The 25,019-nt window shown below is 41.3% G+C and overlaps 1 protein-coding gene across 1 annotated transcript in view; it reads right to left on the bottom strand.

Annotated features, from left to right (window-relative positions):
- Positions 1-201: 201 nt before the first annotated feature.
- Positions 202-25,019, bottom strand: part of aig1 (androgen-induced 1 (H. sapiens)) — a 51,243-nt gene continuing 26,425 nt past the window's right edge. The window contains exons 3-6 of the mRNA XM_085771151.1: positions 23,047-23,148; positions 4,985-5,100; positions 3,923-4,089; positions 202-633 (exon numbers count right to left, since the gene is read on the bottom strand). Of these exons, the coding sequence (XP_085627277.1) occupies positions 614-633; positions 3,923-4,089; positions 4,985-5,100; positions 23,047-23,148 (405 nt within the window). The 3' untranslated portion in view covers positions 202-613. The remainder of the gene's footprint in view (positions 634-3,922; positions 4,090-4,984; positions 5,101-23,046; positions 23,149-25,019) is intronic.

Here is a 25,019-nt window from a genome sequence, read left to right on the forward strand (position 1 = left end):
TGCAAGAAAAAAAGAAAGTAAGTAAAAAGTATTTTAAAATTATTTTTACTTCAACAAAAGTCGATAATATTTCTCCAAACATCTTAGTATTTATTATTATTACGGTATGTGATGATCATATTATTATATTATAGCTAACTGTTTCTCTTGCTGATAATATTTATCAATATAATAATAATAACTGAGGACAGTAGACGTGAGGAGAGTTCCACTCAGACTTTATTAGTAATGACACAGGAAGAATCATCATGATCAACACAGTAATGATGATGAGGAGTTTCTCAGTAGTTATGAACAAGATGTAGTGTGTATGTGTGTGTGTGTGTGTGTGTGTGTGTGTGTGTGTGTGTGTGTGTGTGTGTGTGTGTGTGTGTGTGTGTGTGTGTGTGTGTTATGAAGTAAAAACAAAACAAAAACAAACTTCAAGCTTCTTCATCTGTTTTTTTTTTTTTTTTTATATTTACATGAATGAACTGATGTTTCTGTTGTCGTCATGGTTACAGTTCAGAGGTTAATCCATTGAGGTCGCTCCATTCGGTCCTCGTGCCGTCCCGGTTGGTTGGTTGGTTGGTTCCCGGGGGGGCGGAGCCAAGACTCCTCAGAGAGGGAGGGGTCACTCACCTTTCACCTTTACTGGAGAGAAAAAGAAAAGAAAAGAAAAGAAAAGAAAAGAAAAGAAAAGAAAAGAAAAGGAAGTGAAGTTTAAACTTGACTTGTTTAAACAAGTAAAAGTGTGTTTTATCTATTTGTATACTGGTATACACCTGTTTCTCTGTGTGTTGAGACTTGAATTAGCATCTGTGCTAACTGCAGCATATTTACATTGATGCTCTGGCTGACATGTTGATTAATGTGCAACGTCCTAATCAAATAAGTTAATAAATAAAAGACGGTGCAGGTGTGTGCGTCTCCTCTCCTCTTCTCTCGTCTCCACCTCTCCTCTCCCTTTCCTCCTCCCGCTTTCCTCCTCTCCTCTCCTCTCCTCTCCTCTTCCTTTCCTCTTCCTTTCCTCCTCTCCTCTTGTCTCTCTCCTCTTCCTTTTGTCCTCTCCTCTCCTCTTCCTTTCGTCCTCTCCTCTCCTCTCCTCTCCTCTCCTCTTCCTTTTGTCAGGTGTTTGTGTGTGTACCTGTGTGTGTGTGTCACTATGGGGTGAAATCGAAGTCAAAACAACCGGAAAGACGCGCAGCGACGTGTGTGTGCACGCATGGTTACTTTGTTACGCGTGCGTGCGTTGTTACGCGCAGGTTGTATTTCACGCGTGACAAAAGCTGCGTACGTATGAAGCAGCGTGTGCACGTCTGTCAGTCACTGTTTGACAAATTATGTTACACGTTCACACGTACGTGCGGTCGCAGATTTTGTTGCTGCGCAGCAGGAAGTTGATCTGCACCACGTGCACCACTCCGCGTTACATGACGTGTAGTGTAGTTGGCCTTATCATTTTAGTCAACCAGGGGAGGCAGCAGTGAGCCAGACTTTACCTGCCGGACCGGAAATTCAAAAGAAGAAGAAGAAGAAAAAGAAGAAGCAGAAGGAGGAGAAGAAGGAGAAGGAGAAGGAGAAAGGAAAAGACCCATGAGATAATTATATATTAGATATTATAGACAGGAGGAGGCTCAGTGATGTCATGTCTTTTTATGGTTGACACTGATTCTGCATTGATATTTCAATTTCAACCTATATTTATAACTTTATATTCTCTCTTCCCCTGGCTCGACAGTTTTTTTATGTATATAATTATTAATAATGAAAAACAGTGACAGACACACGTGCACAATCTGCTTCATACGAACGCAGCTTCTTGTCACGCGTGACACAGTTTGCGCACGTCGTTTCCGCGTGAGCGCCTTCAATCAGCTTCACATGAGCGTTAATGCGTGCGTTCGCTAAAAAACACATGAATGTTACACGCAGGGTATAAAATTAACTTAATATGTTTTCACCGGCCACTGAACTGCTCACAACACAAAGTCATTAAAATCAGCAGTGTTTTCCCCATTGCATTATAGTTAGGCAGCTGCCTTAACAATAGGCCTACACACCTGCCTCCTAAACTAAATTGTTGCAATAAATATATATAAAAAAAATAGGTTTAGATTAGCTGATGGAATGACAACAGACACTACATAAATAGGCTTTCAGAGGAAGATATAGTGATGTGAGTTTTGAAACTTAGCCTACATTTAATTCAGACTGAATAAGTGGTGTGAACACAGGTTTTTTTGTTTTTGTAGATTGCCTACTGTTCATCCTACAGTAGCCTATAGAAGGATGCAACTTTCTTTTGAAATATCAAACAAAGAGAACTATGGACTGTGGAAGTTTGAATAGCCTAAATACAGAAGATCATGACGTGATCTGTTAAGGTAAAAAAAAAAAAAAGACCGTTGATTCGGTGGAAACCCGGCTTTACGGGCGGGGGCTGCGGGGCTATAGGGCACTGACACTGTCGAGCCCAGGGTTTGAATTTCTGCCACTCTCGTCTGTGATCAAAACACAGTTTCACCTGATCACGGGCAGAGTCGCCACCTCTTCACAGGGTTGCGAGTGGGGTGATGCTGCATTCAAGTGAACTCGGAAATACGAGACACACCCGGTCCCGTATTGATGCAAAACAGGACGGGCCGACGGGGTAATTTAATTTGCAAATACGGGATGATTCCATATTGTCGGGGACATGTGGTAACCCTGGTAACCCTACCTCTCACCATCGTGATGTGTCGCCACATAAACACGTTACCACAAACTAAGGTCGCTCACTTCTGACTTCCTCCTCTGAATGACCGACTGAACGCGAACGTTACAGCAGAAAACTTGATACATTTTCTTAATGTTGAATCACGGAGGATAACGAGGGACAACTCTGACATTCGAAACACAGTCAGTAGATCTCCTGTAGCTGTAAACTGTGTTCGTTTCACTGTTCAGCATTTATTATGACAATTATAAGTGAAGTTGGCATATTCCAGCTGCCGGCCAATGGCGAGTGACCTAATAATTTTACTCGCCAAATCATATTTTTACCCGCATTTGGCGAGTGGCGGGTGCTAATTTTAAACCCTGGTTACACGTGGTCACTACGCGTAGTGTGATTACCGGCGTGCAGCAGTCATCACCAAGGGGGCAGTTGTGGGTCTGAGAAGTGAAGTCACTTCCGCGTTCAACAAACTGCAATCCCCTCTTCTTCCTCTGGGGGCTGGTGTCAGAAGGGAGCATTCTCCATAGACCCCCATGTTAAAATCACCCACTTTACATCCTCAATAAACATGTTAAAAGCCTGGTGTCAGAACGTTTTTTCGTCTCAATCGATAGTTTCTACCCCCGCACACACTCTGAGGGGGGTGAATTTTTTTTTAACTCTACAGTTTTACTGTTATTAGGTTAAAATTCTGGCCAATCAGGGCGCGGAAACGTTGAGTGACAGGTCCGAGCAGCTCCGTGGACAGCTGCTTCGAGGCCAGTGGGCGGGTTCTCGGCCGGCCAATCCAACATGGCGCTGTTCAGGCCGCCATATTGGAGTCACAAAAACGACTCCCCAAAACCAATGGGGGACGTCACGGATGCTACGTCCATTCTTTTTACAGTCTATGGTCATCACGCGTGAACGTGCGCGTGAACGGGGCCATTATAAGTCAATGAGGAAACTACATTACACGTCAGGCGCTGTCTGCTGCACAGGCGTCAAAGCACGCGGGTGTGACACGTCCAGTTGACAGGTGCGCACGTAATATGACACGATTGTACCGGCATAGTGTGTGTACCTGTGTGTGTCTGGTCCCAGACGTAGCTGTTGAGGAAGTGTGTGTGTGTACCTGTGTGTGTCTGTGTGTAGCTGTGTGTGTACCTGTGTGTGTGTGTGTGTGTGTGTGTGTGTGTGTGTGTGTGTGTGTGTGTCCCTGTGTGTGTGTGTGTGTGTGTGTACCTGTGTGTGTCTGGTCCCAGACGTAGCTGTTGAGGATTTCTCCGAGGACGTAGAAGACACAGATGACCACCGTCATGGCGCTGAAGAAGAGGCCGCGGGCCAGCGGCGTGATGCGCTCCAGCACCGGGTAGACCCACACACCGGTCACCTGGTGCACCCAGCACGTCCTGGTGGGGGGGGGGGGAAGGTGGTGATAACTCTAGGGGCCCAGCGCCCAGTGGGGCCCATAAAAAACCCCAGTAGTCTAATCTTTGTATGACTGATTTATTCTGTGTAAGACCCTGACTAATACTCATAGTACACTGTAAAAACTCTACATCTTTCCAAGAATATTTGTCTTATTTCTTGTCCAAATGTCTAATTTCTAGTCAAAACTAATCTCTTTCCACTTAAAATAAGACTCATCACCTAAAAATTAACTTGTTTTTACATCATTTTCACTTATTTCAAACCAATTTTCACTTGAAATAAGTAGAAAAATCTGCCAGTGAAAGTAAGTTTTTTGTGCTTGTAATAAGGAAGAAAAACTTGCTCCACTATCAGATTTTTCTACTTATTCCAAGTGAAAATATGTTTGAAAGGAGTAAAAAGTGTCTGAAAACAAACTGCTTTTAATATGATGTGTCTTATTTTAAGTATAATGAGATTTGTTTTGACTAGAAATGACATTTTGACTAGAAATAAGACAAATATTCTTGGTAAGATACTTGAGTTTTTGCAGTGTAATGCTGCGTTAGCATCAAAACAAAGAAGGCTAAATAAAAAATGATAATACATACGTAGTCTAAGAAAAAAAAAAGTGGAAAAGTTAGGGGGAGGGGCCCACTTTAGTATTCTTTAAGGGGGCCCAGAATTCCTAGAAACGGCCCTGTGCAGTATACAGTACATACTAATGCAGTATGTAGTAGGTAGTACGGTAGTGTGCGGTTTCTAAAACAGCCTCAGACTTCCTACATGTACATGCTGTCTGTAATGTTTTGGTTTGTGTTTGTTCTATTTTCTTCTAAGCTCATTGTTTTACCTTGACTATGTTGTTAAATAAAGAAGTAGTCCGTGTTTTACCAGAGGATGTATCCGATGCCGAAGCAGCAGACGGCCGCCAGACCCCACGACCTGCTGGGGTAGCGGTGGTGGGTCGTCCTCATCTCTATGATGATGAAGGGGAGGACCGTGGTGTGCTGAGAGAGACAGAGAGAGAGAGGAAGATTATTATAGAGTTTAAGCAATTATTTCATTTCAGTTTTTTATTTGTTCCAGCTAGAGTTTAGAGTTTATTTATTTAGCACACATTTAAATTCAATGGTGCACGGAGGGAACGAAGCCGGTTGGCTCGTACGTAAGTTCCACCCCTAAAACAAATTACAACAAGACAAATTTCTATGGCTAACAAATAAACATAGAAAAAAAAGGAGACAAAGTGCTACATAATCAATGTTATATGAGCAAAATGAACAGAAATTAGAGAAAAAATAAAGAGATAAAGTGCAAAGTGATTCAGTTACAAATAGAGACAATAGAGATAAGGTACAAAAAATTCATTAATTGAAATCATAAAAAGACAAAGTAAGGATGTGGGATATGGAGAGAGAGAGGAAAGAGCGGGAAATTCAAGAGAAGTTGAGATGTATTTTTAACTGCTTTTTAAAAAGTGAATAAGAAGAAATGGATCTTAGTTATTCAATTAGTGAATTGGTAGAAGATAATACTTAGTGAATAGTGGTGCTGACGGAGCATATCTGTTTGAATGTGAGATGAATCTTATGAATCTCTTCTGAATAGTAGCTACATCATTTCTTGAGATGTGTAGGAGATGTAGCTGCCCAGACCATGTTACAGTCGTTCAAATAAGGAAATAAAAAACTATAATATAAGGTTAAATGGGCAGAAGGATGAATGAATGGGTCTAAGGTCATTTCACCACTTCTCTCTTCTTCCCTGGTTGGAAAGGAGCAGGAAGAAGATTCCTCTTCTACCACAGGGTAAATACAGGAATCTAAAAGTTAATTTTAATAACTTTTTATGACTTTCTCAAGACCTTCTCAATATTTTTCAACACCTCACCACCACTTCAAGCTGTAACCATTTACATCAGTGACACTTTTAACTTACCAGTTTTAGTTTGTGATAAAGACTATAGACCACTATAATACAACAGAATTCAAAATAGGCTGCGGGATAATAAATCAAAGGCAAAGTTTATAAAAAAAGAAAACATTGCTCCACTCTCAAAAAACAAACACAACAATCTTATTTTCTTTTTTATATACCGGTTCATCTTTGTTTTTATAAATAAAACGAATTCATTCACACACGTTCACAATGTTTTTTAGGACTCAAACTCTTGGACAGATAATTCTGAAAAAAATACCTTCAAAATGTAAGACTTTAAAAAGTCATGAAAAGACTTTTTAATACTTTTTAAGGGTCTTAATTTTCCCAAAATTGATTTATCACCTTTTAATACTTTTCAAGACCCCGCGGACCCTGTCACTAAGCAACAGTCTGACTATAAAGTAAAGTTTTAGTGTTTTCTAGGATTGTTGCATGTTTGTACAGGTCTCGTTACGTTACGTTGAGGATTCAACATCTGGACTGAAATGAAAACAACTATTTAAAAACTGTTAAATGATAAAAAATAAAAAAACAGAAAATCTATATAATACACAATATAATAATCTCATTTAATCTGCTGCTGGTTTTAGTCAACAAAATAAAAGCTGCTGCAGGTCGACGTGCACCAAACTGCCCGACCTTTCAAAATAAAAGAGGAAACGTGAGGCTTTTATTTTTCTAAACTTCTCACATTTATGGCGACAGAATCAGTTCGTTTTGTTGACGTGTATGTGTGTCTGTGTGTGTGTAAACATCACACACACACCTGTATAAATCCTCCACCTGTAGGTCGTGTGTGTGTGTGTGTGTGTGTGTGTGTGTGCGTCTTGAACATCTGTCTGTGGTCAAACATCTGGAACTAAGTGGATCAGTGAGTCTCTTCCAGCTGCTGACGGTCAGTTTATCTTTACAGGAAGTACTCTGTTTGTCCACCGGGGGGCACTCACACACAACACACACTCACACACACACACACACACACACACACACGCACACACACCAACACAGAAAACACACAACAAGCATAATTGTCTCAGCAGAGTTGAGACCTCTTACCTCATTTGCACTCTCGGGAGCACAGCTGTGTGTGTGTGTGTGTGTGTGTGTGTGTGTGTGTGTGTGTGTGTGTGTGTGTGTGTGTGTGTCAGCCTGCTGGCCTCGTTATGTTACAGTGAGAAAAACAGCGACTCAGATTCTTCTTCTTCTTCCACCTTCTCCTCTAATTGTTCCCAGACCGAAGCCGATGGAAACAGATCGCCTGTTCGATGCCGGCACACGTACAAAAAGGTGTAAATGGTTTGGGTCAGCGCCGGTTTTCTCCTGTTAGAGCTCAGCTTGTTGGTTTTCAGACATGATGTGACTGGTTTTTATGATCAATAATGAAGTCGTCTAATGGTCAGTCGACTTATTGATAACGCAACAAAACATTGGCCGGCAGCTGCAGGTGGAAGTTTAATAAAATAAAAGCAGATTTTCAGAATAAAACACTCAGAAACTAAATCCTACATGTTGTTGTTGGATGGATGGTGGGTCCAGGTGGTGGTGAGGGGGCGGGGCTTAGTTGTGACATCACAGAGTGACAGGAAGTCCTGACGGCTGGTTTGAAGAACATAAGCTGTGTGCATCTCTCTGTGGACATTTTATGCTGTTGCATGTTTTAGAACATCCTCACGGTGTCGTGATGTCATGTGTCCAAAGCAAGATTCTAGAAAAAAGTGGTAAACATTTCTCAAGTTTTTAAAAATTCTAGAAACTGTGGTAAAATTTCTTAAAATAAGTAAAAAAAAAAAAAAAGTTTAAAATTTTGTTTTTTTTTTAAATGGTAAAAGTATGATGGAGTGTTAGGGCCACATTGACAAATAAAAAAATCACAAACTTCGAGAATAAAGTCATAAATTTCCGACTTAATTCTTGTAAATTTACAACTTTATTCTTGTGAATTCATGACTTTATTCTGGAAATCTGTGTTTTTTTTTCTCAATGTGGCCCTAACACTAACACTAAAAAAAAAGTGGTAAAACCTCTCAAAAAAAGTTTTTAAAAAGTTCTAGAAACTGGTAAAATTTCTTAAAATAAGTAAAAGAAAAAAAAACGTTAAAAAAAAAGGTAAAAAAAAAAAAGGTTGGTGTGGTAAAAAAAGAAAAGAAAAGAAAGAAATGGCAAAAAAAAGGTAAAAATTTCTGTCTTCCTTCCCCAAAGAAGATGAAAACCGTAGGTCAGACTCAGGGTCCAACACGTAGCAATGCAACTCGTAGCTGCTCATGTTTATATTAAAGGGACATTGTGTAACTTCTCCTGTTGTCTATTCATGAAAATGGATTATTTGGTTCTTCAGTCTGTTTCTCATTAACCAGTAATCCCCCCCATCAACAAACTGAAGTGTTCCTTTCAGCTCTGAATGAGCCGTTCATATCATTCATATCTCCATGGAGCGGGTAAGCTCGGTGCTGCTGCCGCCATGTGGTGTCTCCATGTTTTTACGTTCAGTGGCAGCGTGACGGTAGGTAACCACGGAAACTCAGCGGAGACACCGGAGCTGTCGGCTCAGTCACCGTGGTAACGCAGTGAGGAGGAATGGAGCGTTACACTGATGCTGCATTCACCTGCAGTCGGGCAGACGGCCGTCGCTAACAAACCAGATGTCATTTTAGTCACAGAAGTCCAGAGAAAGACGGTAAAACAATACCACATCACCATGACAACATGTTGTCACGTGTATTGTTTTGCCTCGTGCTGATCGACCACTTGTTTACATAGAGGCTTGTTTACGCCGTTACGTGCAGCGGCTGTCGTCCGTCTGCCGTCTGCCCCATTTCACCTGAATGCAACATGAAAAATACTACTGAGTTGCTTGAGATAGACAACCACAACGCTAGACAGGAGTAATTCCTACACAATGTACCTTTAACAACGAAAGGTAAACAAGCGCACGTTGGGGCCTCCACTGAGCCAATCAGAGGGAAGCAGCAGCCAAAACGAAGCGTTTCAGGAAGTGACTTTAAACAACGTCCGAACGAGACGACTCAGGACTTTTCGGAGCTGAAAATCATGCAGCATGAACTGATCTTATAAAACCGTTTTCCCACTAAAATTAGCGGGTCGGCGCGGGTTTTTTAAACACGGGTCGACCTGCTAACAGTCGGCATTTGGCCCCTTTCCCATCGACCAAAATCAGGGGATCAGACAGACCATAAACCAGTCGCCCCGCTCTCATCCGCGGTGCGAGAAACACAGTGTCATGACTAGGGATGGGAACCGAAATTCGGTACGTTTTTGGTACCGACCGAATTCCCACCAAAGTACCGAGTATCGATTCACATAAAGTCAATCGGTACCACATTTCGGTACCTGAACGCACCTTCGTCGTGCGTCAGCGAGAGAGAGTGCAGTCTGCATGAGCCCGGCACACTCACGCCCGCCCCCCTTCTCTCTCTCTCCCTCCCTCTCTCTCTCTCTGAAATGAGAGACAGAGAAGCGGTAGCACCAGCCCGTCGTTTTAAATCACTACGTGAAAAACAGCCGTCCGTCATTTAACGTGAAGAACGGACTGTTGTGACAATCTGTACCGAAGCGGCCCAGTCCCGACTCCCGAGTCCCGAGTCCCGCTTCTCATCACAGCGGCGCCATTCAAGTCCTCGTCACGTAATGAGAACAGAGCACATCTAAACATCTAAACATCTAAACATCTAAACATCTAAACATCTAAACATCTAAACATCTAAACATCTAAACGAGGATGAAGTCTCCCCCTCTCCTCTCGTCAAAACATGAAGTCCACATGTTTCAGAGTTTGCAGCAGTTTCAGTTGTTTTTTATTTGACAAAGTTTCACACAGAGCTTTCTGATGCTGTAGGAGTCTCTCCATGTTTCTCCTTTTCCCACAGTAAAAACGGACATTTTTTCAGACTATAGCCTAGTCTCATAAACTTTTTTTTTTTTTTTCATTGAATGACTATTTCATTATATGAAAATCATTCCCCATCCCCAAAACATAAAACACTCTTAAAGGCTGAGGAGTTGTGATGTTAAGAGGTAAATATTAAAAATGTAGACATTTTGATTTTTTTTTTTTTTTTTTTAAATTACCACACACACAAAAAGTACCGAAAACAGGTACCGATTGGTACCGATATCGGTTCCCAGGTACCGAGTATCGATACCGTATCGATTCAAATGTGAAAGGTACCATCCCTAGTCATGCCACAGCCGCCCGCCGCGGAGAGTGAGGTCTGTCGGCCGAGGCAGACTCTCTGGCTGGCTGACCTGCAGCACCAGGACCGCGAAGGACAGCCAGTCTGCTACGACCGCCATGACATCACAACACGTCAGTTAAACAGACTGTCGCTTCTTTTCTTTTCTTTTTTTCTATCGTTTTTGGTCAGTGTTGTTTCATCTTTTGATCCCAGTCTCATATGAAAGCAGAGCTTTGTTTTAGTACGTGATATGAGACGCGACCGGCGCAAGTAAAAAATAAATAAAGTGGTAATAAATTCTCAAAAAAAAAGGTTAAAAATCTTCTAGAAAAAAGTGGTAAAATTTCAAGAAAAAGTTTTTAAAAAAATTCTGGAAAAAAATGTAAAATTTCTAAAGATAAAAAAAGTAAAAAAAAAATTAATTAAAAAAAAGTGGTAAAAAAAATCCTCAAAAAAGTTTTTTTAATTCTAGAAAAAAGTGGTAGAATTTAAAAAAAAAAGTAATAAAAATAAATGAATAAAGTGGTAAAATTTCAAGAAAAAGTTGGGGGACCCCCTTGAACCACTGATAAACGTAAATTAGCGGGTTGACGCGGGTCTGGCGTTCCCACTGCAGCCGATCGGAGCCGAGCCGATTAAAGGCGATTTTAACCCAGGTCGACGCGGCTCGGTGCCTTTCCCACTGCCACCAAAAGCCGATTGTTAGCGGGTTTAAACAGGTTTTTTGACCAGTGGGAAAGGGGTATGAGTGTGGATTGTGCAGAATGTGTCCCGTCAGTGACGTCCTCTGACCAGCGGAGGCGCCGCTGAGTCCGGACGGAGCGGCGGAGCGGTGACAGTGAGCGATGAGCTGCTGCCGAGGGACAAACAAACCACTGGAGCAGCAGCAGCATCTTCTCCCCCGGGGCCGAAATACTAGGTTTCCCTCCCATCATTACACACACACACACACACACACACACACACACACACTAACACACACGCGCCCTGACGCTGCAGTTTTTACCCAGAATGCCTCGGTGGAATTCCAGCCTCTGGTCTTGGTGTTTAACTTTAGTCTCTGTTGAGTCGCTGCTCGTAAATAATACTCTCTTTATTCTCACTGTCCCTCTCTCCCTCTCTCCCTCCATCTCTCCATCTCTCTATTTTGGTTTCTAGGTCCCCCCCCCCTCCCCATCCTCCCCCCCCCTCCCTCTCTCCCTCCCACTAGAGGTTTGTGGTTTTGCTCCAGTTTCTCTGCCTCTGTGGAAAATCCCCTCTTCCCCCCCTCTTCTTCCCCCAGTTTGGTTTGATCCTGCGGTCTGGGGCTAAAAACGGGACAAACCATGTTCAGAGCTGCTGTGTGTGTCTGTGTGTGTGTCTGTGTGTGTGTGTGTGTGTGTGTATGTCACATGACCGAGGGCGGGGGGTCACGGGGTCAAACATTTTTCCACTGAAGCGAATGCATCGGCTCCAGATCGGAGTGTGAGAGCGAGGACGAGGAGGGGGCGGAGCCTAATCAGCTGATCATTAAACAGCTGACAGAGACGTTCCTCACATAGATATCATCACTCAGGGCGGGGTCATCGTCGTGGTTACAGTATGAACAACGTTTACATCACACTCAGTGTTCTGAGACTGAAGAACGTTACTTTTTTAGTCAATGTACATTCAAATTAGGGCCAATGGCGTGCATTTTTGGAAATATTGTAGAGATATTTCTGAAAAAAAAGTGGTACAATTTCTCGAAAAACATTTAACATGTGGTAAAAATTCAAAAAAAAATAAATAAAAAAAAATCTAGAAAAAAATGGTAAGATTTCTGATTACTGACCCCAGAGTCCACGGTCCAATCAGATCACACCCTGCTGGAGGTCAGAGCGTCACATGACCAACACTGTTATTATTATTTACTCTGAGAATCTTTATCATACGTCCATAATTAATATCTATCCCACCCTGCTCACTAGTGGACTGCGAAAGTGGGCCGACAAATAATTTCCAAAATTGTAAATTTATCTTTTTAACTTTTTTATATGAAGGACGCCGAAATTGGACAAAATGTTGAAGTAAACACGAGAAATACAAAAATATATTTGTTCTGAGACTGGAGAACGTTACTTTTTTAGTCAATGTACATTCAACAATGTACATTCAAATTAGGGCCAACGGTGTGAAGTTTTGGAAATATTGTAGAGATATTTCTGAAAAAAAGTGGTACAATTTAAAGCAGATATCAGTGGAATGTTTTTGTTAATATAAGTCCTAAATAGTCCTATTTTCCGTCAGCAATCACTTACATGAAGTATTTCAGCCTAAACACGAGTCTCTCCGTCACTCTGCTCTGCTGTAACCCGAGGAGAAAATTTTCCTTGTGGGATACAAGTGTTATCCAATGAGGGGAGAGAACGGCATGAAGGGCTGTGTGTGCAGCCAAGGGATGCGCGTGAATGTGGTGACGTAGCACGAGGACCAATTGATGCCTGACAAGGGCGGGGGCTGCTAACTCATGGTGCGTTCAAGGAAACTCGTACTTTGTGTTTTTCCTTCCTGTGAAGTCATACCAGTTCGATCTGGTACGAGTTCACGGGTCGGAAGTTACGAGTGGCCGTTATAGGGAACTTTCACAGACAACAGGACGGTAAAAACACGAGCTACGGGTTACCTGGAACGCTACCAAGTCGTAGTTGTGACTTGAAGCTGTAACTTACGGTTTCAAAAGCCTGCCTTGAACACAGCATTAGCCGAAACGGCCGTGCCGATGATATCTGCTTTAACGAAAAACATTTAAACATTTCCAGGAAAATGTGGTAAAAATTCTCAAAAATAAAATAAATAAAAAAATCTAGAAAAAAAATGGTAAGATTTCTCAAAAAAAAAAAAAAAGTTAAAAATTTTCTAGAAAAAAGTGGTAACATTTCTTTAAAAAAGTTTTTTAAAAAATTCTAGAATTTTTTTTTAAATTTCTAAAGATAAAAAAAGTAAAAAGAATTTTTTAAAAAAGTGGTAAAAAAAAATAAATTCTCAAAAAAAAATGGTAGAATTAAAAAAAAAAGTAAAAAATAAATAAAGTGGTAAAAAATTCTCAAAAAAAAGGTTAAACATTTTCTAGAAATAAAATGGTGAAATTTCACGAAAAAGTTTTTGTTTTTTAAATTGTAGAAAAAAATTTACAATTTCTAAAGATAAAAAAAGTAAAAAAAAAACAAAAACAAAAAGTGGTAAAAAAAAATCCTCAAAAAAGTTTTTATTAATTCTAGAAAAAAATGGTAGAATTAAAAAAAAAGTAAAAAAATAAAAATAAATAAAGTGGTAAAAAATTCTCCAAAAAAAGGTTAAAAATTCTACAAAAAAGTGGTAAAATTTCAAGAAAAAGTTGGGGGACCCCTTGAACCACAGATAAACCATGTTACCATGGTGATATCTGTGTAGTCTTATCTGTCATAAACAAGGGTTTATTCTGTTTCTACTGAACTCTACTTTTACTATTGTTGAAGCTGTTTCTACTGAACTCATCTTGAACCCTGAACATCAAACCAGTCGTCTTCTCCTAACGTACGGAGCTCATCGACGATGCAGCTCCACTTCACCACAGAGGAAACCGAACACTCCCACTCTGCTCTGAGGCCTTTGAACGCCTCACAGCTCATCACAGCTCATTACAGTCAGAGATAAACAGCTGTCACATCTGGACCGTCCTGATGCTGCTGCTGCTGCTGCTGCTGCGTTAGGAAGGCTTTTATTCTATAACTCTGTTTGGAGAGAGATGTTCATTTTAAACTGTAGGACCACTGTATTAACATCTGAGTGTGTGTCAGAGATGGAGATATGGAATCGATTAGTTTAACGTCTTGATCAATGATTCTTATGTAGTTATTTAATTTTTTAACAAATGCATTGTGACCTATTTCAAAAAAACATTAAATATATAAAGTTTCTGAGACTCATGGAGGAGAAATGATGTAAAATACTGATTCAAAGACTATTAAATGTTATTATTATCCTTATTGTCATGTTTTTATGTAGTTATTTAATTTTTTAACAAATGCATTGTGATCTATTTCAAAACAACATTAAATATATAAAGTTTCTGAGACTCAGAGTGAATAAATGATGTAAAATACTGATTTAAAGACTATTTAATGTTATTAATATCACAATTATCACAATTATCAATAAGAATAATAGGAAGAAGAACCTACAAACAAACATTGGTGCCATATTAAAGGTGTCGTCACTTATCTCCTCTGTGATCTCATCCGTTAATAAATACTGATAATTAACTCATATTAAGAATCATTGTGAAGGATCTTTGTTGATTATAGATTACATATATATATATATATTATTATAGACTATTATTATTATTAATTATTATTGATTATAGAAACAGCACTAACACACAGACTGATGACAGCGCAGTGGAGGAGCTGCCTGTGCTTCTGAGCGTGTGACGAACCGATAACTCGTTAAACTGTGGAATTAAAAAAAGAAAATCAGAACGGGCTGAAGTTTCAGAGAGTTAGTTTTTGTTTTGATCGATGTTTTTTTTCTCTTAGTAACGGACTCGGAGCAGCAGCAGCGGTCCCGCCCTGACTCCCCGGCTGCACCACGCTGGAACAAACACACACCAGAAGAGAAGAGAAGAGTTCAACTGTTCAGAAGAAACGACAGCGACGAACTCTCAGAGAGAAGAAGTTACATATGAGTTCATCTGAAATTAATATTTAGTGTTCGACTTTTGATTTGGTTTCACCTCGTTGGACCTCTAGAACGGATTCACAGTACAGAGAGTTATACAGAACTGTCCTTTACTGTGGGACACAAATGCAACAGTTATAAAACCAGGAGCTCAGAGGAAACGCCTTAAAGCCCCTTCAGAATAAAGGTAGATGTTTGTGTTAAAGCTCCTTCAGAATAAAGGTAGATGTTTGTGTTAAAGCTCCTTCAAAATAAAGGTAGATGTTTGTGTTAAAGCTCCTTCAGAATAAAGGTAGATGTTTGTGTTAAAGCTCCTTCAGAATAAAAGTAGATGTGTCTATTAAAGCTCCTTCAGAATAAAGGTAGATGTTTGTGTTAAAGCTCCTTCAGAATAAAGGTAGATGTTTGTGTTAAAGCTCCTTCAAAATAAAGGTAGATGTTTGTGTTAAAGCTCCTTCAAAATAAAGGTAGATGTTTGTGTTAAAGCTCCTTCAGAATAAAGGTAGATGTTTGTGTTAAAGCTCCTTCAAAATAAAGGTAGATGTTTGTGTTAAAGCTCCTTCAGAATAAAGGTAGATGTTTGTGTTAAAGCTCCTTCAAAATAAAGGTAGATGTTTGTGTTAAAGCTCCTTCAGAATAAAGGTAGATGTTTGTGTTAAAGCTCCTTCAGAATAAAGGTAGATGTTTGCGTTAAAGCTCCTTCAGAATAAAGGTAGATGTTTGCGTTAAAGCTCCTTCAGAATAAAGGTAGATGTGTCTATTAAAGCTCCTTCAAAATAAAGGTAGATGTTTGTATTAAAGCTCCTTCAAAATAAAGGAAGATGTTTGTGTTATAGCTCCTTCAGAATAAAAGTAGATGTTTGTGTTAAAGCTCCTTCAGAATAAAGGTAGATGTTTGTGTTAAAGCTCCTTCAGAATAAAGGTAGATGTTTGTGTTAAAGCTCCTTCAGAATAAAGGTAGATGTTTGTGTTAAAGCTCCTTCAGAATAAAGGTAGATGTTTGTGTTAAAGCTCCTTCAGAATAAAGGTAGATGTTTGTGTTAAAGCTCCTTCAGAATAAAGGTAGATGTTTCCATTAAAGCCTCAAAACCAGCCGTCAGGACTTCCTGTCACTTTGTGATGTCACAACTAAGCCCCGCCCCCTCCTCACCACCTGAACCCACCATCCAACAACAACAACAACTCTGCAGGATTTAGGTTCTCTGAGTGTTTTATTTTGAAATCTGCAATGTTTTTTTTCTTATTGCATCACTTTAGAAAACAGTCAACAGCCAATCAGAGGAATCTCTCAGAGCTTCCTCCTCTCCTCTGATTGGCTGACACCGACCTGTTGTTACTATAGAGCTCCAGAGCTTCAGCTTTAAATGTTTTGTTATTATTATTATTATTATGGGATGTGTGATGATCAGCTTCCTCTCTGTTTGTCTAATTTGCTCAGTGAGTGAACTGAACTGAACTGAACGAGTTTTCACTAATTACATTTGATGGTTTTCTAGATGTGGCCATTTGAATTACGATCTCCTACTCTCTTATTCCGTTCTAAAACCTGAGAAAATTGCAGTTAAAGTTTTTGCCAGTGACTCTGGCATCTGTTCCTGTAGCACGTGATTACACGCAACCTATACGGTCCCTTGTTGTCATAGATACAGCATTCAATGACCCTCGTAAAGCAGAGAATCTCACAATTCAGATGCTTTTTACAGCTCGTTTCTATCATAAACGGTTCAGAAGTTGTCATGTTTTGTTGACATTTTGTAAAACATGTGCAAGCGTGTACGTTCGGTTTAGCGTCGATGCTACGCTCTGTTAGCATCGGTGCTACGCTCTGTTAGCGTCGATGCTACTCGGTTTAGCATCTGTTTCTGTACCCGTCCCTTCTCGTCATAGATGCAACATTCAATGACCGTCGGAAAGCGGAGAATCCCGCGATTCAGATGCAGTTTACAGCTCGTCTCTATCATGAACGGTTCAGGAGATATTTCATGTTTTGCACCGAAGCAGCACTCATTTTCAGAGGGTTTAAGTTGCAGGTCGACTTTAATTATCATTTACGTGCTTTTTCTCAATTATCTGGACTGTGAAACTTTGGGAGATTGTTTTTGAATGTCATTGCTTTGAAATTGGGGTAAAAAAATGTTTTTTGATTTTCTATGGGTTTTCCATGTTATCAGCTGATTATCTAAAAATAGAACGTTGAGACATCCGACTCATTTTGATGGAACGGGTCACAAATGAAGGAACAGGACAGTAGTGGTCTCCCCTGTGTGTGAACATGAGCTACGTTTAGTTAGCTGCTGTTTCACGTGTTGGTTTCAGATAGACTGAAGAGCAAGTGGGACGGAAAACCTCTGAAGTCAGTTGGCTGAATGTATTTATATGTAGAGCAAAGCAGGGGGCGGGTTTATGTAAGTATGACCGCCTTACGTAAAGCGGCTATAGACTTAAAGGACAATTCCAGGCGAATTCAACTCGGGGGTGTATTTTCATATCATTTTAGGTCTAAAAGAAGGAATCTGAAGATTTTCAGTTTAATCGCTCCTGTTTTGCGGTAGCTGCGTCTGTCCCTGCATCGCCACGGCAGCAATGAATGGGAGTGGATGTAAGTTCCGCTGTTTAGGCTGTTTCCATCCCTCAAAGCCACAGACAGCGTCAGATGGCGACTCAAACATGCACCGAGAAGTTTATTTACTTCAAGCAAGCCGACATGTTTGTAAAACTAGATCTAATTCAAAGTCTCCCGGAGTCTCGCGCGAGACCCAGTTGCCGCTCGGTGTGTTCAGGTGCAGTGGGAAAAGCTACCGTTTGTGTCATAAACACAGGAATATCAACTCTTTACTTGCTTCAAGTAAAAAAAACTTCTCAGCGCATATTTGAGTAGCCATCTGACGCTGTCTGTGGAAAAAAATGTACACTTCAAGCAAGTAAAGAGTTGATATTCCTGTGTTTATGACACAAACGGTAGCTTTTCCCACTGCACCTGAACACACCAGCACTGCAACTTCGGGCTCGCGCGAGACTCCGGGAGACTTTGAATTAGATCTAGTTTTACAAACATGTCAGCTTGCTAGAACTAAATAAACTTCTCGGTGCATGTTTGAGTCTCCATCTGACGCTGTCTGTGGCTTTGAGGGATGGAAACAGCCTAAACAGCGGAACTTACATCCACTCCCATTCATTGTTGCCGTGGCGATGCGCGGACAGACGTAACTACCGCAAAACAGGAGACATTAAACTGAAAATCTTCAGATTCATTCTTTTAGACCTAAAATGATATGAAAATACACCCCTGAGTTGAATTCACCTGGAATTGTCCTTTAAGCCCGCCCATTCTAGACCTGCACACAGAACAGTCTCTGAGGCCGAGCTCCTCAAGGACATGATGGATGGGAAAAATACTTTTCACATGTTTTGAGGGACACATTTAAGGCCTAATTAATATGATAAGAAGAAAAATACTGAATTTGGTTTAAACCCGGTCTTTAACATCCCTCCTCCTCCGATGGGAACGCCGACATGGTTGCCGTGGCAGCCGGCATAAACAAACAACAGCGATACCATGGAATACCGCAAAATATTTACAACCCCTGGACACACACACACACACACACACACACACACACACACACACACACACACACACACACACACACACACACACACACACACACACAAAGGCCTGCACAAACACACACACACTTCCTCACGTTTTCTCTCTCTTCTCTCTGTGTTCTGGTTGTTTTGGTCCTTGGCGACGGCGCCATAGCAACAACCACTCAGCTATTATTACATCACCTCCTGGAGAAGGAGAAGAGACCGTGAACAGACACTCGAGCTGCCGCCTTCATCTCCTCCTCCTCCTCCTCCTCCTCTCTCCTCCTCCTCCTCCTCTTCCTCCTCCTCCTCCTCCTCCTCCTCCTCTTCCTCCTCCTCCTCCTCCTCCCCCTCCTCCTCTTCCTCCTCCTCCTCCTCCTCCTCCTCCTCCTCCTCCTCTTCCTCCTCCTCCTCCTCCTCCCCCTCCTCCTCTTCCTCCTCCTCCTCCTCCTCCTCCTCCTCTCTCCTCCTCTCTCCTCCTCCTCCCCCTCCTCCTCTTCCTCCTCCTCCTCCTCCTCCTCCTCCTCCTCCTCCTCCTCCTCCTCCTCCTCCTCCTCTCTCCTCCTCCTCTCTCCTCCTCCTCCTCCTCCTCCTCCTCCTCCTCCTCCTCCTCTCTCCTCCTCCTCCTCCTCCTCCTCCTCCTCCTCCTCCTCCTCCTCTCCTCCTCCTCCTCTCTCCTCCTCCTCCTCCTCTCTCCTCCTCCTCCTCCTCCTCCTCCTCCTCTCTCCTCCTCCTCCTCCTCCTCCTCCTCTCTCCTCCTCCTCCTCCTCTCTCCTCCTCCTCCTCCTCCTCTCTCCTCCTCCTCCTCCTCTCTCCTCCTCCTCCTCCTCCTCTCTCCTCCTCCTCCTCCTCCTCTTCCTCCTCCTCCTCCTCCTCCTCCTCCTCCTCCTCTCTCCTCCTCCTCCCCCTCCTCCTCCTCCTCTCTCCTCCTCCTCCTCCTCCTCCTCCTCCTCCTCCTCCTCCTCCTCCTCCTCCTCCTCCTCCTCCTCCTCCTCCTCCTCCTCCTCCTCCTCGTCTCTTTCAATTCCACATGTTGTAGCTCAGTGGTTCTCAACTGGTGGGTCGGGACCCAAAAGTGGGTCGCAGACAGCTGGTCAAAAAAGTAAATGATATTTAATGCACATCTGATGTTGGACATGTCTTTTATTTTGAAACATAACTTATATAGTCTACTTGCCAGCCCTGAATCCATTTCTGACATTTTCAAAATTCAAAATGGCTGTCTAAACCGGAAGTGACCAGATTTTAACCGCCAGTGGGCCGATTTTGATGGATTTCAAAATCTGGTCATCGGTTTAGACAGCCATTTTGAATTTTGAAAATGTCAGAAATGGATTCAGCATCATCAATAACCCCTAAAACCACTCCAATATTGCCCAGATCAGCCAAGTCAATTTTGTTGAAATATTGCCCATATAGGCAATTATGCTAATTATGTCAAAGATGCTAATTGCCCAATATATATAAGTTAGCATCCGGCAGTTTCTGAATACTGGGGACCCATACTATATATTTCTAACATAAAACTTTGGGGTACTCAACATTTCCGGGTACTCATTGTTGGCAAGTAGACTAATATTGAAAGGCACGAGACACGTGAACACATGTAGTTGTGATGCTCCTCCTCACTTTCTTATTATTTGCTCCATTTGCTCTGAATGTAAAGATATCAGTTTCTTATTAATGTGGCCTGATGCAGTGAATCTTGTTTTGTTTTGTGGGTCTTTATTTTGTGTAATTTGATATTTATTCACTTTTGTGAACATGCTCTGAATGCAGAGATGCATTAGAAGTCAAATATATCGTTTTGTTGGTCTCCATTTTGTGCAGTTTGATATTTTTTAATCCACTTCCGTACATGCAGTTGTCATGGTAACTCCTCAGTTTCATTCATGTGCTCTGAAATGCACTTTGCTCAATAAAGAGCAAAATGAGTTTTTAAAGGCTTTAAAAAAATAATAATAATCTTGGTTTGAATTCTATAAAAGTGGGTCGAGACTTAATGAACATGAGAAAATGTGGAGCCCAGAGTGAAACTAGTTGAGAACCGCTGGTGTATAGTGTTGTTGTGGGAGAGGTCCACACACACACACACACACACACACACACACACACTACAACGCCATCGCCATGACTGAAGGAAGTCTGACAGAGGAGGATGAGGAGGTTTTGCATGATGGTGGAAAACGTTCAGGTTATCTCAGCAGCTGATTGAAACACACACACACACACACACACAGACACACACACACACACAGCTGACTGTTATCAGTGTGTGTGTGTGTGTGTGTGTGTGTGTGTGTGTGTGTGTGTGTGTGTGTTGGTCGCTGTCTAAACATTAGATTAAACTGCTTCCTCTAGATGGTAAATCAAAGCCGGCGAGCGGCGAGCGGCCGGTATTCAAACTCAGAGGTCGAGCAGCCGATTAGATACGACTGAGTGTGTGTGTGTGTGTGTGTGGAGTTTATGATCCGCTGATAAAAACTAAACACCTGATGACGGCGCCACGTCGTAGGCTACGTGTTACAGACATGATGAAGGAACGTAGCTACAACGATCCATCAAGAATGAAAACAGCTAATTCTGGGGTAAATTCTAAGTTAGGAAATTGTTTTACCATTTGTGACCAGATGCCACATTTCAAAGTTGAGATTTTGGTATCAATGGAAAGAGGAGAAAATAAGCTTTAAAATGACACTCTAGTCAAAGTCATACATTGGATGGTTTTCAAGATATGTCCATTTGAATTTTGGTCTTTCACTCCCTTTTTCACATTGAAAACCTGAGAAAACTGTGTTTAAACAATATGGAACATCTCTGGTCAGTGACTCTGGTGTCTGTTCCTGTACCACATGATTACACAACACGCACCTTACACGGTCCCTTGTTGTCACAAAAGCACCATTCAAGGACCCTCGGAAAGCAGAGAATATAATAATTCACACGCTGTTTACAGCTCCTCTCTATCATAAACGGTTCGGAAGTTGTCATGTTTTGTTGATGTTTTGAAAAACATGTGCAAGTGTTGTGTTCGTTGGGGTCATTCCTATGTTCCCACATTTCTAACTTTTGTTGTCACTGAAAATGAGGCCCTATGTTCCCACAGCCCTTTGGTCCCACCATTGGTTGGGTTTAGGCAATGAAGAAAAGAGTTGGTTAAGTTTAGTAAAAAGACCCGTTAGAGGCTAGACAGGCCAGATAGATAGAGTCCAGATAGGTAGAGAGAGTCCAGTGGGAACATAGGCATGGACCCGTGTCGTTGCTACGTTCGGTTTAGCATCGATGCTACGCTCGGTTTAGCATCTGTTCCCGTACTACATGATCACACGTGGACTCCATCCCTTGTTGTCATAGAGACACCATTCAATGACCCTCGGAAAGCAGATAATCTAACAATTCACACACTGTTTACAGCTCGTCTCTATCATAAACGGTTCGGAAGTTGTAATTGCGTCGATGCTACGTTCGTTTAGCGTCGATACTGCGTTCGGTTTAGCATCTGTTCCAGTACTATGTGATCACACGAACCCTGTCCTTTGTGTTCATAAATGCACCATTCAATGACCCTCGGAAAGCGGAGAATCTCATGATTCAGATGCAGTTTACAGCTCGTCTCATATCAGAAACGGTTCAGACCTGTTTTCATGTTTTGTAAAACATGTGCAAGTGTTGCGTCAATGCTACGCTCAATTTAGGATCTGTTCCCGTACTACGTGATTACACGTGGACCCCACCCCATCCTTTGTTGTCATAAATGCACCATTCAAGGACGCTCGGAAAGCAGACAATTCCGCGGTTCAGATGCAGTTTACAGCTCGTCTCTATCAGAAACGGTTCAGAAGTTGTTTCATGTTGTGCTCGTCTGGAGCGTTAAAAGTTGTAAGTCAACTTTAATCGTCATTTTCGTGCCTTTTCTCAGTTATCTGGACTATGAAAGTTTGAGAGATTGTTTTTGAATGTCATTTCTTTCCACGTTATCAGCTGATTATCTAAAAATTAAACGTTGCTACTTCCGACTCATTTCACCATTTATACATAAAGCTTTGGTGAGATCTCATCCTGAATGTTGAAGCTCTCTCTGTGTGTCTGGTTTCCTTCTAAAGCAAAATATACTGAAATATAATCGAAGCGGTTCAGAGAAGAGGAAGTAAATGAATCCCAGGTCTGAGTGTGATGTCATTTCAAACCACCAGCTCTTGTTTCTAGGAGGCGACAGGATTCTGGAGGTTTCTGGAACTCAGAGGGAACTCCTTAAAACTCCTTAAAACTCAGACCAACAATGTGTCGCTCTGACAAAAAGAAAACATGTTTTTTTTTTTACACTTGAGGCTGAAAGAGAACGGGATGAGCTTCCAGAGGATGTGGAGCAGCTCCGCCAGTCAATTCTTTTACAAATAAAAAGTTACTAGTCACTTTCCCCAAAAAGCAACTGAGCTACTTCATTATAAAAGTAACTAACTACCAGTAAAAGTAACTATTGCAGGTTTTTTATTATAAAATGCACTCAGCTGTGTGTGGTGAGTGAGTGTGTGAGGCAGCAGGACTCACCATGCCGTGGTTGAGCCACTGAGGGATGAAGTTGTCCAGTAGTCTGGGGTAGACCAGGTCTCTGTCGTACAGGTACAAGCTCCAGAAGGTGAACACCACGAACTGTAACAGACACAAACAAAAACAACAACAACAACAACAGAGTTAGAAAACAAAGCTAAAGTCTTTATTCTGTCTGTCTGCAGCGTCTCTGTGGAAGCAGTGTCTGGAACTTTTACCAAACACTCAACTTTAGATCTGTTGCATGTTTCTGGTTCCTGCAGAGTTTATTTACTTTATTTAAAACTGTCTTCTGTCTGTTGACTGGAAGCGTAATAATCCATGCAATGACCAGCTACTGTCCAGAAGCCGTGTGAAAAACTAAACTCATATATTTATGTTACTGGAAACAGTTTAAAGCTCATAAGCATTAAAGGGGACATATTATGCAAAACTCACTTTTTCATAGCTTTAGTGTGTATTTGCCTCCTCACCCCTTAAACGTCAGTTTTGACAACTACGTCAATATTTTATAACTGCCATAGTCAGAAAATGTGTCTCTTAACAAGCCGTTTTAATTTCACCCGGCTTATTACATCACAAGCCGGGTGATGTGAATATTCAAGCCCTCGCTCCCATGGTTACCGTGGTTACCTCAGCTACCAGAGCGAAGGTTCCAAACCGACCGTTTAGAGCAGGGCTGTGTAACTGGTGTGTAGAGAACCAGCTGTGCTCAATCTTTTGGTTTTTCTGACCAAAGCCTGTTACTAACATTACTTTTAGACATCAAGGTACCAGGTCAAGAAGCAGAAATGAGCAGAATATGTCCCCTTTAATATTTTGTTGGTACTCAAAGTGTTTATAGTGCAGAGTAATGTTGCATCATGCAGTATTTGTTCTTATGGTCTGGAGGAACAGTGTTGTTTGTTGTCATTTCTATTTAATTTGTGTACATTTTAGTCATTAACATTAAAACACACTCTTTTTTTACGAAGGAGTATTAGGGCCAGCTAAAAAAAAAAAAGCCAGGCGAAGAAAAGCAAAAGGAAGAAATCCCGATCGATTTTTTTTCCGATGGATTTTGTTTATTTTTTGCTAGATTCTTTTATTCTGATGGATTTTTTTTTTCCAATGGATTTTTTAAATTTTTTTTGCCGGATTTTTTTTCAGAGCAAAAAAACGGACACGGAGCGTTGTAAAAGGTTTGACACCAGAAATGATATCTAGGAACTTCAAGGATTAAAACCTGGGTGGACAACCCGGTCAACTAGCTGCTGGAAAGCTGCAGGGGGCCAAAACCCCTTTCTTGGGTCATTTTGCTGGCGAAATGATGTAAATGCAAATATTTAGGTACTACAATGGCATAAATAGTCATACAACTATAAAAATTTAGCAGAGAGTATCTTGACACATAGGGAGAGGCATGAAAAAAAGATTCTGGGGTTTGTTGCAACTCGATTTTAAGATATCACCCTCAACATCCCAAAAAAGACCAAAAAAAGTACTGTTCGCCTGACAAATTCTCATGGAAATTATTATTTTTCAGCACTTTATGGAGAATATCTATGCTTAACATGTATATAGAAAATTTCCTTAATTCAGAAGCTTCCATTTGAGTCCTAGATAGCCTTTCTACTAGCTACTGGAAAGCTCCAGGCTGTCTCCAAACAATGCAAAACCTATTGTGAAAAACTCCATGTTAACTGACATGATCAGAAACCATTGTATTTCTGGTCTCCCCAAAGTGAACAGATAGATAGAGAAGACCGTTGGCCACAGCAAGTGGGGCTTTTGAGATAGAAAGGCTATCTTGGACTCAAATGGAAGCTTATGAATTAAGGAAATTTTCTATATACATGTTAAGCATAGATATTCTCCATAAAGTGCTGAAAAATAATAATTTCCATGAGAATTTGTCAGGCGAACAGTACTTTTTTTGGTCTTTTTTGGGATGTTGAGGGTGATATCTTAAAATCGAGTTACAACAAACCCCA

This window comes from Trachurus japonicus, chromosome 24 (assembly GCF_045865225.1).
Source record: "Trachurus japonicus isolate A0001 chromosome 24, Traja_1.0".
Taxonomy (NCBI): Eukaryota; Metazoa; Chordata; class Actinopteri; order Carangiformes; family Carangidae; genus Trachurus; species Trachurus japonicus.